This window comes from Hyalella azteca, unplaced genomic scaffold, assembly GCF_000764305.2.
Source record: "Hyalella azteca isolate HAZT.00-mixed unplaced genomic scaffold, Hazt_2.0.2 contig11130, whole genome shotgun sequence".
In the NCBI taxonomy this organism is placed as follows: Eukaryota; Metazoa; Arthropoda; class Malacostraca; order Amphipoda; family Hyalellidae; genus Hyalella; species Hyalella azteca.
Genome location: NW_025941139.1, coordinates 331,073 through 345,846, shown reverse-complemented (window position 1 = coordinate 345,846; position 14,774 = coordinate 331,073). Strand labels below are relative to the sequence as shown.

General features: G+C 35.9%; 1 protein-coding gene across 1 annotated transcript in view; it reads left to right on the top strand.

The window, feature by feature from the left end:
* LOC108674052 (octopamine receptor beta-1R) overlaps positions 1–14,774 on the top strand; it is a 68,171-nt gene that overhangs the window by 42,731 nt on the left and 10,666 nt on the right. Inside the window, exons 3-4 of the mRNA XM_018161950.2 lie at positions 13,484–13,546; positions 14,194–14,286. Of these exons, the coding sequence (XP_018017439.1) occupies positions 13,484–13,546; positions 14,194–14,286 (156 nt within the window). The remainder of the gene's footprint in view (positions 1–13,483; positions 13,547–14,193; positions 14,287–14,774) is intronic.

Below are 14,774 nucleotides of genomic sequence, written 5' to 3'. Positions count from 1 at the left end.
AACACGCATGTGAGGGCAACACGCATGTGAGGGCAACACGCATGTGAGGGCAACACGCATGTGAGGGCAACACGCATGTGAGGACAACACGCATGTGAGGGCAACACGCATGTGAGGGCAACACGCATGTGAGAGCAACACGCATGTGAGGGCAACACGGTCATAAATAAGAAGGTCAATGTCCAAAAAACTATTCACTTTTCCGCCTCTCCTGTTTCAGTCTAGCCCTGCGCAGCAGTGCTAGGCAGGCTCATTACTCGTATCTTAGGCGGAAAGTGCATCATGTTTGAACCATTACCCACTTATTTCATAATATCGTGGAGGATATTATGCTTGTCATAATATCCCATCGATATTTATTGAATTTACTGTAACGCACAACTTCATCTCTGTTACTCAACGTCATAATATTAATAGGAATATTCATGCTGATGAATTAAACTGAAATAAAAAATTGCCTCCACGTAATTTCCTACCTGAGATTGAGCTGGGCACCAAGAATTTAAATTAAGCGCTTCCGTCTCACGCGAAAAAGGCTAATTAAAAACTCGACTGGCTGGGAAATTATTTGTTTATTTAAATTTAAAATGAACTTCAAGCACTTCAATTTTATTTTCGTGAGCCTTTTACTTATTTCCGCGCTCGCGATCTTTGCGTAATTAGTATGTAAATTTTAAATCACTGAAATGTCGTGTACCTGCTTCGGCTATTTATCAGTTAGCTCTGGAATTTAGGTTTCGATAAAAATAAACATCTTACCCGTTTGTTAACAATAGTTCATACCTGCAGCGGCCGTACCGAGCAATATTACAACGCAATGCAATAAATGATTACGATTAGGGCAGCAATCTTCAATCATTTATTCGGCAATCTTTTCCAGAGCTTGCACTTCTCGTGATCGGCACGTGATTTGACCCAAGAAAAAGTTTTTTTCGTGCACCACTCTTCCCAGGCACCACGCGCACCACTCTTCCCACGCACCACGCGCACCACTCTTCCCAGGCACCACGCGCACCACTCTTCCCAGGCACCACGCGCACCACTCTTCCCATGCACCACGCGCACCACTCTTCCCAGGCACCACGCGCACCACTCTTCCCACGCACCACGCGCACCACTCTTCCCAGGCANCATTAGTAGTAGGAGAAAGGCAGACTCCGACGCAAACGCAATTACAGTAAAGATTAAGGAAGAACTTCGCCCTTCCTCTCAGTTAAGGAATATTTAATAGTTTAATCGTGATACGAAATTCAAAAGCCACAGGCCAATAGACTAATTTAAGTTGCAGGCAAAGCCCTGTCTCTTATACACATCTAGATGTGTATAAGAGACAGATATAACGGCATGTATGTTGCGATATAAAATGCATAAAAATGCTTGTTACGATGCGCAATGCAACGCAATGCTTGTTAAAATATATAGTGCAACAAATGCTTGGTGCAATGTACAATGCAATAACTGTTTTGTTTATCAATATTATAAATGTGCGCGTTTTTCCAATCTTAAAAATTAAAATTCTTATTGGGAAACTCAATTATAAAATAAAAATATGATATGATATTCATTCCTTGCTATTTTCGAGATGTGTATAAGAGACAGGAATTGGAACTGTGTTGTTGTCGAAGCTATAGTCCAGCTCAGCCTACACGAATAGCCCAACTCAGCCTACACGAATAACCCAACTCAACCTACACGAATAGCCCAACTCAGCCTACACCAATAACCCATCTCAGCCTACACGAATAGCCCAACTCAGCCTACACCAATAACCCATCTCAGCCTACACGAATAGCCCAACTCAGCCTACACGAATAGCCCAACTCATCCTATACGAATTGCACAACTCAGCCTACACCAATTGCCCAATTAATCCGTGATCATTAACAGAAATTGCACAAAATCATTTTATGTGTATTTGTGTATTTTCGCAAAAAACGCAGGATAATAAACGTGTTGGGCATAAAACGTTGTTTCATCTAAAGACTCGCCCTCTAACTTAGTAATATTGGTTGGGAGCTTGAGACAAGTTTTGAAGCTTGCATACGAGAACGAATTAAAAATTTTTTAATTTCTAACTCGAAGTAAACAAAAGTAATAACCAATATCATTCGGAAAATTTATCAAACTGATAACATTCATTCAGAAAGTTTTTTTTTTCACGTCCAAGATCTTATACCCAGTTTATTTTGCCAGTATATCTACTATCTGGCTTAACACCGCGCAGCAATCTTTAAACATTCAATTTCAGCATATTACCTTTCGTGAATTAACTCAACTCGTTGGTTAACAAGTTAAAAACTATAACTCCCGGCCATTGCCTCATCACTTAACACTGAAAATTCTTACGCGATTTTCACAGGAAAATAATATTCTTGTCCAGTTCAATGCGCCAATTTTGTCAACCATCTTATTTTCTCTGAACCCAAAACCAGTTGTAATTTAGATGCGGACAATATTAAGAACATTAACCCAATTTCACTAATGAAAGACTCCTTCGTTGAAGACGCGCTGTTCTCATTCCAGCTAAATGCGTTCAACGACGTTAATTCTGAACTTAAATTCTTATTTATTATGAATTATGGTGAGAAGTCTTCTCATATACATCGATGCTTCTCATTTACATAGAATGCGATCTACCCAGTCTCTTTAGACTAATTAACGTTTAACAGTTTCCCTGCGAATTAATTACCGTTTAACACAGCCCATGCGAATTAATTACCGTTTAACACAGCCCCTCCGGATGATTCAAGCTCAATACTTTTGTTCTGTGTCTCCCAAAATTTAGGAACAGAAATTTTCCACCTGATTCCATTAAATAAATTCTTGGATGATCTTGGATGTTTGGATGACGAGAAGAGGTCGTTTGGCCGCCATGGCGGCTACCTGATCGACCCCTGTCCTCGAGACCTGCCACACTAAAAAAAACGAGTGAAACTTTGTCCTAACAGCGATGCACTGTTTTGCGTTTCAAAGGCCATCCTCACCCAATTTAACTTAGCAAAGGCTTAAGACAATTTTACTTGCAGAAAGTGTGTCACTTTTTGAACAATATAACCCATCTAACTTTCTGAGTATGGAACGGAACAAAAATCTTGTCCTTCGTCGTTATTTTCGTTCGCATTTATTATCCGTCGCCGTTATTTTTGTTCGTCTTTGTTGTCGTTCGCTGTTATTGTCGTTCGCCGTTATTATCCTTCGTAGTTAATGTAGTTCGTCGTTATTGTCGTTCGTCCTTATTATCGTTCGTCGTTATTGTCGTTCGTAGTTAATGTAGTTCGTTGTTATTGTCGTTCGTCCTTATTATCATTCGTCGTTATTGTCGTTCGTCCTTATTATCGTTCGTCGTTATTGTCGTTCGTCCTTATTATCGTTCGTCGTTATTGTCGTTCGTCCTTATTATCGTTCGTCGTTATTGTCGTTCGTAGTTAATTTAGTTCGTCGTTATTGTCGAAGCGGCCAAAATCATTCATGAAATGATCGTTGCGAGACTCAGTTGCCTCTTCCTTACTTCCCATCATCAGCTTATCATTGCTGTTCAATTAAATCCTAACTTCGAAATGGTGATGGTACATCTCTGATGATTAGAACGGTAATCATTTATGAAGGGTAACATGCGTGTTGTAATACACTATGAAATGTCATTCTTTTTTCAGCGACATGCTTGTTGCAATGTGCAATGCAACAACATGCATTTTTTAATTCAATAAGCAACACCATGCGTTTTGCAAATCACGATGCAACAACGTGCATATTAAAGTGCACATTGCGACTACATGCATGTTTCAGTGCACAATACGACTGCATGACTGCATACATGTTGTGAGGCAAAAAACCACATCCATGTTGCAAGTCACGATATAACGGCATGTATGTTGCGATATAAAATGCATAAAAATGCTTGTTACGATGCGCAATGCAACGCAATGCTTGTTAAAATATATAGTGCAACAAATGCTTGGTGCAATGTACAATGCAATAACTGTTTTGTTTATCAATATTATAAATGTGCGCGTTTTTCCAATCTTAAAAATTAAAATTCTTATTGGGAAACTCAATTATAAAATAAAAATATGATATGATATTCATTCCTTGCTATTTTCGTACGGTATTTTTCACTTATATTATCGTAAAAATAGTACCGCATGAAATTATATTCGCACTTGCTTACCTGAGTTTCCATCTCTCTTCAATTAAAACGAAAAACTTAAATCCTATTTTTTACAAATTTTTCCGTCACAAATCAGACCGTGTTCGATGCGATATCAGAAGATATCTCCTGACCGGCGGCCTCGCCGTAACCTGAATCTTTTTAATCCAGAGGGGGGCACTAAAACTTTGCCCGCTTCGATCAGGTTACCTATTCTTGAGTCGCCAGGCTTCATGGCAAATAATGCTCAGTTGCAGGCTAACCTTGGGCGTCAAATGGATGCGGTTTTTGTATCTCAGACGCCGTCTCCCGAGGTCTTATTTACTGGAGGTCGCGTTTTCCCTCAGGAGGAATCAGTTGTTTTTTGAAGCGTAGCTAAAAAATGGATAATATTTATAGCTATTTTTTTATTGCGATAGCTAAAATGTATAGCCATTTTTTATTGCGATAGCTAAGATGTATAGCCATTTTTTATTGCGATAGCAAAAATATATGGCCATTTTCTATAGCGATCGCTAAAATGTATAACTATTTTTTATTGCGATTGCAAAAATGTATAGCCATTTTCTATAGCTATTTGTTTTTGAGATAGCTAAAATGTAAAGCTATTTTCTATAGCGATTGCTAAAATGTATAGCCATTTTCTATAGTGATAGCTAAAATGTATAGCAATTTTTTATTGCGATAGCTAAATATATAACTATTTTTTGATGCTATAGCTTAAGTATATAGTCATTTATTATAGCGAAAGCTAGAGAATATTTATTCAAATACTGGCTGCATTTCTATATTGAGCAAAATGTATTCTAATTTTATTCGCCTGTAATTACATTGAAGATGCTACATTTTGTGCTATATCAAAATAACATAAGTTGCAAACTTTTTGTGACTTAAAACTTGAAAACATATGAAGGTTTCGACTATTCATTGTTAATTTATGTAATTATTTGAACAGCAAATGAACATTTACAGTTTTATATTGATTGATTACATCACGTTATCGAATATTTACGGCTACTGACGTGATAAAATTGCGAGTTATTTAATGTTTAGCCCTATTGATGAGTGTAATAACATTACGAGTTAATTATTTGTGTAGTTATAGAAGTGAAAGAAAGAAAAGAATATAATAAGAAGAAAGAATATATCTTTCTTCTTATTATAGAAGAAAGAAATATTGCTGTTCTGTTTTCTTCTTACTGGCGTACTTTTTTCTCACGTATCCCTTCTGCCACATACTTTCAGAACCTATGCTATGACCTTGGACCTTGTACGAACGTTCAACGCTTATTTACATATATTTTAAATACATTTATGCTGAACAAATTTCTTCTGACACTCAAGAAAGTAGATGCGTCATATTGTTAGCGCATTTTCTCATTTATGGAAAAAAATGCACTATTGTGCTCGCCATGTCCGTATGTCTGTCTGTCTGTCCGTCCGTCCGTCTGTCCGTCCGTCTGTCCGTGACTTCACGTTTTCGTCGACGAGAAAATGCGCTCTCTGTCACTCACTGCAGTGAGTACTGAGTTATATTGTTGAAATATTGACTCGCTTTCTGCAAGTAGCGCTGTAAAGCCTTTTTGGTGGGCCAAATGGGGTAAAGTTGCCACTTGCAAGATCGATAAATGCATTTTGTACAAAGTCTCATACATTTTTCTTAATGTACGCACTGAGCAAATCCCGACCCTCTGAGCTCGTACGAGGAGATGAAATTTCGAGAAAATTTTCTCGTAAAATGAAATAAGAATTTTTTTCTCGCAAAAATAGGAACATTCCGCGGATAATTGTTTCGACGAATTTTCTAAAAGAAAAATAAATTAAAAATCACAGCAGTCCCTGAAATATAAATGGGTACGTTCGTGCACACAGAAAAATAAATTAGACCTTGTCCAAAAAGCGATGCACCTTTTGCCATCCTGACTCAGTTTAGCCCGGCAAAAGGGCGTATCAATGCTACCTCTGCTCTATGCTCGTGCCGTTTGTAGGAAAGTGTGTCACTATTTGGACAAAATGAGCCATTCGTTTTCCTGAGGATGAATTCATTGGAATTATTGAATAAAAAACTCTTCAGGCGACACGATTGTGAGCTCTGAAGAATTAATAAATTTTGCGTTTTTTGAAGTCGCGGAGGTGAGGTCTCAACTGTAGGGCTTGTATGGCTGAGTCTTTATGCAGGGTATTCGACCCATCCAGAGAAATGGCTTCAATACAGTAAACCTATGCGCCTAATACACGAAAGAACTTAGTGGCAAACATCACTCATGTCATCCACGAAACTAATGTGTTCACGCCTCAACCTCGGAATGTGTACCCATTTCATCCACGGAATGCGTTTCTGTTCGACTCCGGAATGCGGTCTCGTTTAAAGCACAGTCTGTGTTCCTGTTCAACTTCAGAATTTATTCCCGTTTCATACACGGATTGCGTTCCTGTTCAACTTCAGAATTTATTCCCGTTTCATACACGGATTGTGTTCCTGTTCAACTTCAGAATTTATTCCCGTTTCATCCACGGACTGCGTTCCTGTTCAACTTCAGAATTTATCCCCGTTTCATCCACGGATTGCGTTCCTGTTCAACTTCAGAATTTATTCCCGTTTCATCCACGGAGCTTTCCTGTTCAACTTCGGAATGCTGTCTCGTTTAAACCACCGAATATGTTCCTGTTCATCTTCGGAATTTATTCCCGTTTCATTCACGGAATATGGTCCCGTTTCAATCACGGAGTTTGTTCCCGTTTCAAGCACTCGGCTGCGGTCCACAGCAGGCAAAGCCCGGCCCGACCATCGGTCAGGTTGAGTGACCCTGATCCCTCGGCAGCGTCACGAAATTGATGACTGCTTTTCAATCATTTATTTCAGTGACACTGCCTTCCTGTTGGGCCTGATTTACGGACGCCGTGACGAACAAGCTTTGTTAACTTCATCACTGAAATTTCATATATTCGTTCCATGAATTGAAATCAGGCAAATTTTATTTGTTCATACTGATGAATTGATATAAAAATGTCATTTATTCGTTTGATGAATTGATATAACGAGATAATGGGTAATTTCTTATTCTAAATAAAATGAGATTCTGGGTGATTTTATTTGTCGTCTAGGATTTAGATGTTAAGCAATGGCTTGATTGGAAAAAGACCGATTTTTTTTCCGTTAAATACAATTCTAGACATTGGTCGAACACGATGATTAAACTTAACCGTAGACGGTCAAGTTTAATAGCATTTAATATGATGAATCAATTTTTGCCATCATTAAGTTCAGGATTTCATGGTATCTTCACTACGTATAAATGTTTAGCGAAGTGTAATGCTTTCTCTCTCATCATTTAGAATTTACGGCCATGCTTTAATAAGTAATTTGCTAACTCTCATAATAATACTGGTATTTTGCTAATAAAAGAATTAGCATAACATTATTTTACGAGTATTTAAGCCAATACTGGTATTTAATCATGTGTTCTTAAACATTTATAAAAGTTGATTTTTGTTTTTTTGCGGAATCTTTTGAAGTTTAGCCTTGTGACCCTTTCGCTATAGTGAAGAATTAGGATTTTTTAAATATGTGCTTGGACGTCAAACATATTTTTATTCATTCAGCTGACCTACAGCCTAATAGGAACGTGTTTTAATTTAGCTGACTATTTCTTAATGTATGTGACTAACCGCCTTAAATTTAACGTGGTATTTTACAGTTTCCTCATGAACGCCTCTGCTGTAAAGACCTGCTCGCATTTTTTATCTGTGAAGATCCAAAACATTTTAGGAGGTGGTGAGGAACGGTTCAAATCTGAAGTACGATTTTCAAAAAACCGATACTCCTATAAAAATTATGATTGCAAAATAAATTATTTGAAGTTTATATTTGATTAGAATTGTTATCATTACTGACGGTGACATGTCAGCAATGATTATACAAAATTCTGTATTATGAGTTGCGAGTTCTGAATATGATAGCGTATCTTACTAATGTGTACACTGATGAGTGTAGTTTAAAAGCAGATATCATAGAAACGCACTGCTTAAATTCACTTTCGCTTTTGAAATTCGAGCCAATATCATTTGAAATGATAGCCTAATGTGAGTTCTGTGTAGTTAATTAAAATGTGAGTTTGAACGGACCTCCCTTTTAATAGCAATCATATCCTCATTAATGTGATTCCTGATAAACGGATTTAACTTTGCAGGAATTATCTATCGTCGTAATTATCGATCCTTGTCGCAATTACCGATCCATGGGATCGATTATCGATGAAGCGCCGGCCCAGCCAGTGGAGATTTAAACACGTACAATGAAACTCATAATGATGAATTAATCATAATCATATCAAAACTCATAATCATAAATTAATTGACTGCTCGCGGGCTGAGAATATTTAATTAGAAATCTGATGGATTGCGTCGTTTCAAAAAAATGCTATAAATTATTGAGCGGCACGATAAACATCACTTCTGCAACAATTCAGCCTAGGTATCTGGGAACAAAGTTGTGTTCTTTATGATATTTAGACGAAATTTGTAAAACAATAATTTCCCCGGCTTGAAATGAGACTGCTGCTGTATGTAAAATATTGTTCTAAAGACAATATGCAGTAGACTTCTTAATTACACTGTCCTTTTGCCAGGCTTCGAAACAGAGATGTTCATCAAACACCCTACTTCGCTGTTGCCAAATTCGCCAAACTGTGAACTTCTTATCACTATTGTTCCAAACATTGCATATTAATATCATTTTCAGGATTCAAGAGTAATGTCTTCAAATTGAAAAGCCAATAGGCTCTTGACGCTAATTGAAAAGCCAAATTGAAATTCCAATAGGCTGATGACTTAAATTGAAGAATTTACCTAAATTGAAAAGTCAATAGCCTAACGGGCAATGATAAATTTTCCCGCTCCGTAAATGATTTATAACGACTGGCGGCAGCGAAGTATACTGTGGGTGTGGCTTGATATATCTGTCCTGCCATGATGTTTGCTTACCGAATTTGTCACCGGATGTTTTTTAATTATTGTTAAAAGTTCAAATAATCTTTAATTGTTTCTAAATTTCCTAAGGTTATTATAAACTTAAAGGAATGTGTCATAATATAGACATGAAAATTGGAACACCTGACTCCAAATCAATACCTTGTCAAAATTTCGACTTCTTTCTCTTTTCAGGCTAAATTTTCCGTTCATTCGGAACACGGGACGGTAAGAATTTAAAATCTTTATGCACCCTATTTATGTCCGGTCGCAAATTTTCTCTGATTTTCGTTCATAGCAGCCCCAAAACCGTTTATGTACCGGCCCCTTTTTTAACTATCCTCACTGTTAATCGTTGAAAAATTTCCCTTGAATATATGTGGAATCTTCTACCATGAATTTGTATAGAATGTTCTTCCATGAATTTTTGTGGCATGTTCTGCTGTGTATTTGTATAGAATCTTCTACCATAAATTCGTGTAGAATTTTCTACCATGAATTCGTGGGATGTTCTCCGATGATTTTATGTAGCATTTTTCACCTTGAATTATTGTGTACTTTTACTATTAGTCAATGAAAAGGCATGCGTGTGTTTTCGAATAGTCAAAAAAATTTTATTATTTTTTCGGGGCGGTACAAATCATTGTTTTTTTTTGACAGCTTAGATATGATTCCCAGTAACGTATGAATTTTATCAATTTACCTGCTCTATTGCAATATTTTTATGTTATTTAGTTTTTAACTCAGCTTCACTTAGGTTTATATTAAAACCTTTTAAGCATTGTATTCTGTTTAAGTTTTCTCTGTCTTCTACAATCTCAAAAAATTTGCCCTGTTACTCCTTGCATCGAATGATAATGAACAACAGATGTTATTATCCATGTCAATTATGGATAAATTAATTATTTAAAAATGATTGCATATGATACCTATCCCATTTTGATAATTAGTATCAATGAATCGGAAACCCATCAGCTGGAAGATCGTTCATACCACATTTGCTTTTATTCATAAATTCATTGATTTATGCACAGATATATCCATACATGTTATTGTCCCTCGTTAGGCAGCCTCACGTCAAATTCAATCTTGTTTCAAAGTTTCGATTGTTCGGACGTTTGAAGTTTTCGACAAATCTTTGGTATTTACTGCATCGTTTGTGTTGGTGTTCATTTCTTCAATATCACTTTCTTAATCTTATTTTTGATTGTAATGATTCATATAATTGTATTATCATGAATTCAAGTCGTAAAAACTATGATGTGTTGAAAAAAAAACAAAAACAAACGACTCTTCAAATTAGATTTGTCAAAATGTTTCTGGCGCAAAAATTTCTCTGTAGCGTCAATCTGAAATTTGTCGTTATTTGTCTCCATAATACGCTTGGTTGTGATCGATGTTATTATTGTTTGTACCTGCAACGAACACTTAAATTTCTGTTAAAATAACTTTTATAGACTTATTTTCTTATGTTATTATGTATTGCAAGTCTATTTAGAATAGTTATCGTATCAGTTCTTCTCTTTAGCGCTAGTACTCTCTTAATTTACTTCGTCTACCCTTCACGCATGATTCGCAAGCGACGTTCGGAGAACTTTACCCATTTTGTGCACCTCAGGGATTGCCAACGGACTAATTTTGATTGGCTGTTGATGCTCTACTCAAGATTTTACTTCTTATTAATTGTTCCCAGCCATGAAACACTAACTCATCTCTATTGCTGGCAACACCTTTTTTAAATTAAGAAACCACAGATTATATGCCAGGTCTGAATCGCAATGTTTATTTGTCTACATTGATACCACTTGATGTTTTATTCAAACTACCACACTGCACAGAGGCGGATATAAAAAGCAAAAAATATAATAGGATTTGTTTCAAAGTAGAATTATTCATTTTTATTCATTCGTTCAGTCTTATTCATTCTAATTTCAAGAACGTCCGGTGCACTTCGTTGGAAGATTTTCAATGCATGTATGTCATTCGGTGTTCTTTCTTCAAAATGATTTTGTATGACGGAGTTCTTATTATGTTTGTAATATACAAGCAGAGAGTTTTGTGTGCATATTTTGATCAATAATCGCCTTGTTTGCTTACCTCCACCCACGCATAAATTCTAACGGGTTCTCATCTTAATTTTTTTGTGTAGCTTTTATGTACTTTCACTCCAGTACTGACAATTTTAGTACTTGTACTACTTTAGTACGTAATACTATTCTTCACTGGCTTCTATCCTTGACACAAAGAAAATACTATTCTTCACCGGCTCCTATCATTGACACTTATAAAATACTATTCATAACTTGCTTCTGTCATTTACACAAAGAAAATACTATTCTTCACCGGCTTCTATCATTGACACTTATAAAATACTATTCTTCACTGGCTTCTGTCATTTACACAAAAAATACTATTCTTCACCGGCTTCTTTCATTGACACAAATAAATATGGTTCAGGTTCTTCTATATGTGTTATCCATTCCCCAAACATATATTAACTGCTTTAAAATCTTTGACTCAGTTGGATACGGTTATAATATCTCCGTAATTCTACCTTATTCATTTAAATTTAATTTATTAGCAGAATGATGTCATTAATGCAGACTGAACAGAATTTCTCATTAGAATGATGTCTTCGCACCATATAGCTGTTATAGCACCATTTCTAACCTGGTGGAAGTCTAGTAGCTATTTCAAACTAACGTCTGTTTCGAAGATCCGGTCGAAGGACCTGTATTTAGATCTGTGAGTCACGAAAAGTACAAGATACGGCGACAGGCCACATTAGGCCTACTATTCAACGCCAACATCACTATGATATGATGCGGTATATCTTTAATGCAAACTAAACAGAATTTATCATCAGAATGATGTCATCATTATCTTAAGTGTCACCTGAAGGGTGGATTACTTGAAGGAACCATTTTTCCCGGCATCCATCTTAACATACGAGTTCTGTAGGAATTATCGCGTGAATTAGTAAGGGGTAACTACTTTTTCGCAATACATGCTATCTAAATACTATGTATGTTCAATAAGTTTTAACCATTCACAAAACTAACGCTAGAGATTTGGGCCTCATGACATATTATTTGAAATCTAAAAATTAGTTCTGTAAGTATGTGCTTAATTTCCGTATGAGGCGATACAATTGTTAGGCGTTTTATAGTCGAATGATGAGTTTAGGATAAATATATAACTGGAAATTCGTTTGGCATTTTGTCGTAATTTGTTCGTCAAACAGCATCTGCGCTTGCTGGTACTATTTTATTGAAGTCAATTAATGAAAATCCTCGCGTTTAAAATATTTCCGATTTTGTGCGTATTTTGTAGCTGCATATGATTGGACCTTCAAAACTTGCATTCCATTGATTAAATACAAAACATTTTCAGCGTTAAACGGTTGCTTCTTTCTAAAATAAAGGGGAATATTTCAAATAAACTATAATTGAAATAATGCCATGCTCTTTGATGCATTGACATCTGTAAACCAGAATTCATCCAATTATTTATTTAAATTTCATTAATTTCTAATCAGTTTTTATTCGCTAAATAATTCAGACAATATGATACATATAATTGTCTTATATTAGATATTGTTCTAAATACAATAAACTTCGCCGTAATCGTTCGCACGCGTCCAATGACACAAGCTGGCGCTGCACTCAGAAAAAGCTATGGGCATAATGTCCAGATAGCTATAACCTCTCTACACGTGTCTCTCAATCGTCCTTTTGCTGAGCCAAACTGAGTCAGGATGACCCACACAAAGGCAAAAAGTTCATCGGTAGTTAGCCGAAGTCTCATTGTAATCTCTGAGTGCGAAACTATTGCTCAAAGTTGAAAAAATATAACTCGGTACTCACTGCAGTGAGTGACAGCGAGCGCATTTTCTCGTCGACGAAAACTTCGTAATGACAGTTGAAGCTTAGCAGCTTTGGTGCATACATTCAAAGAAATCAGTGGGAATTTGTCCATATAGCGATGCATTTTTAGCTCATTTTCTCATTTATGGAAAAAAAGGCGCTATTGTATTCGTCATGTCCGTCTGTCCGTCAGTATGTGACTTCACGGACGGACGAGAAAATGCGCTCTCTGTCACTCACTGCATTGAGTGCTGATAATTTAATTTTACTGATAATTTCAATAATTACTGATTTTTTTCTAATAAATGGGTCATCCTGACGCAGTTTGGTTAGAAAAAAAGCGTATCCAGTCTCTGCTAGTGCTGTGGATAAGATAATGTGTCACTATTTATGCACTCTGACCCATACATTTTTTGAGTGTAGCCGTCGCCGTATTTTCTGTTAAATAATTTAAGGGATGCATAAGTTTAATTTTATTAAATTTGCTCACTTTATTCTGCAGCTGCGGCAAATTATACAGCAGGAGGGGCCGGCAGATCCCCTCCCTCCCCCTCCTCTTGCGCAGGTGGGTTTTTAATAATAATAATAATGATAATAATTATAATAATATTAATAATAATAATAGCTATAATAATAATATTAATAATAATAATAGTTGCACAAGCGTTATTAAGAGTGATCACTTTCTCTTACTAATGATGATCGATCTTATTGTGCATTAGTTTCAATAATTGTGATTTTTTTCACTTCATGATGATGAAAAATTGCAAAATTTTGTAATCTAAAAAATCTGTTCCAATGTTAATTTATTCTTAACCACTATCGTTCTATTTAATTGACGTTGTATTTGTATAATAATTATAAATAAATAAGGCAAATCTCCATGGAAAATAGGATTATTAGGAAAACATTCTCGCAACATAGGAGGTACCGGTGAATTATAATAATATTATATTATTAATAATATTTAATTACATTAATTTATCATTACTCAAGAAATAATACAAAAATTTCTCGAGTTTTACTATTGTCTTCAAAATTATTTGCAGCAGGTTAGTCTCAGGAACGTTTTATGAAAATGAAGTTATTACATTATATTATGTTTATATTATATTATATTATATCACAATATATTATGTTATATTATATTATATTATGTTATATTATATTATATTATATTTTATTATATTATAACGGAAGCCCGTGCGGCAGGACGTGTACGGTTCGTCGCGGGACGTTACGGGACGTACGGGCAGACGTCCCACGGACGTCGCGGGCCCGTCACGGGACAGTCCGTCGTCGACGGTACGTCGCAAGCTTCTGTTCTTTTTTTCTGGATTTAGATTCCAGTTTTCTTTCCCTAGATCTTTAATTTATATTTGCGAATTCCTTTTTACTCCCATTATTTAGAGGGAACATATTTTATGAATAATAATTTTAATAATTAATAGTTTAATATTTTTAAATATTTTGTTGTAGATGATTTACAGTGAATATTTTGGACAGCTTCACGTTATAATATTTATTATAGCATTAATATAAAACCTTTTATAATTACTATGAAAAGTTTATTCTTATTGCCATGACTCTTGTCATACACCTGCTGATCATTCATCCAGGGTGCCTGTCATTCGTCTTGTTCCATCAAACACTTGGGGCCGAACTATCAAAAAAAGTTTTTAATTCCGTCAGCCAATCAGTGATGGCTTTTCAAGCTAAGATCACCAATCACAGATATGAAATCAGCCGCTACGTGTACTTAGACCGCTACGTATATTTAGGTCGCTACGTGT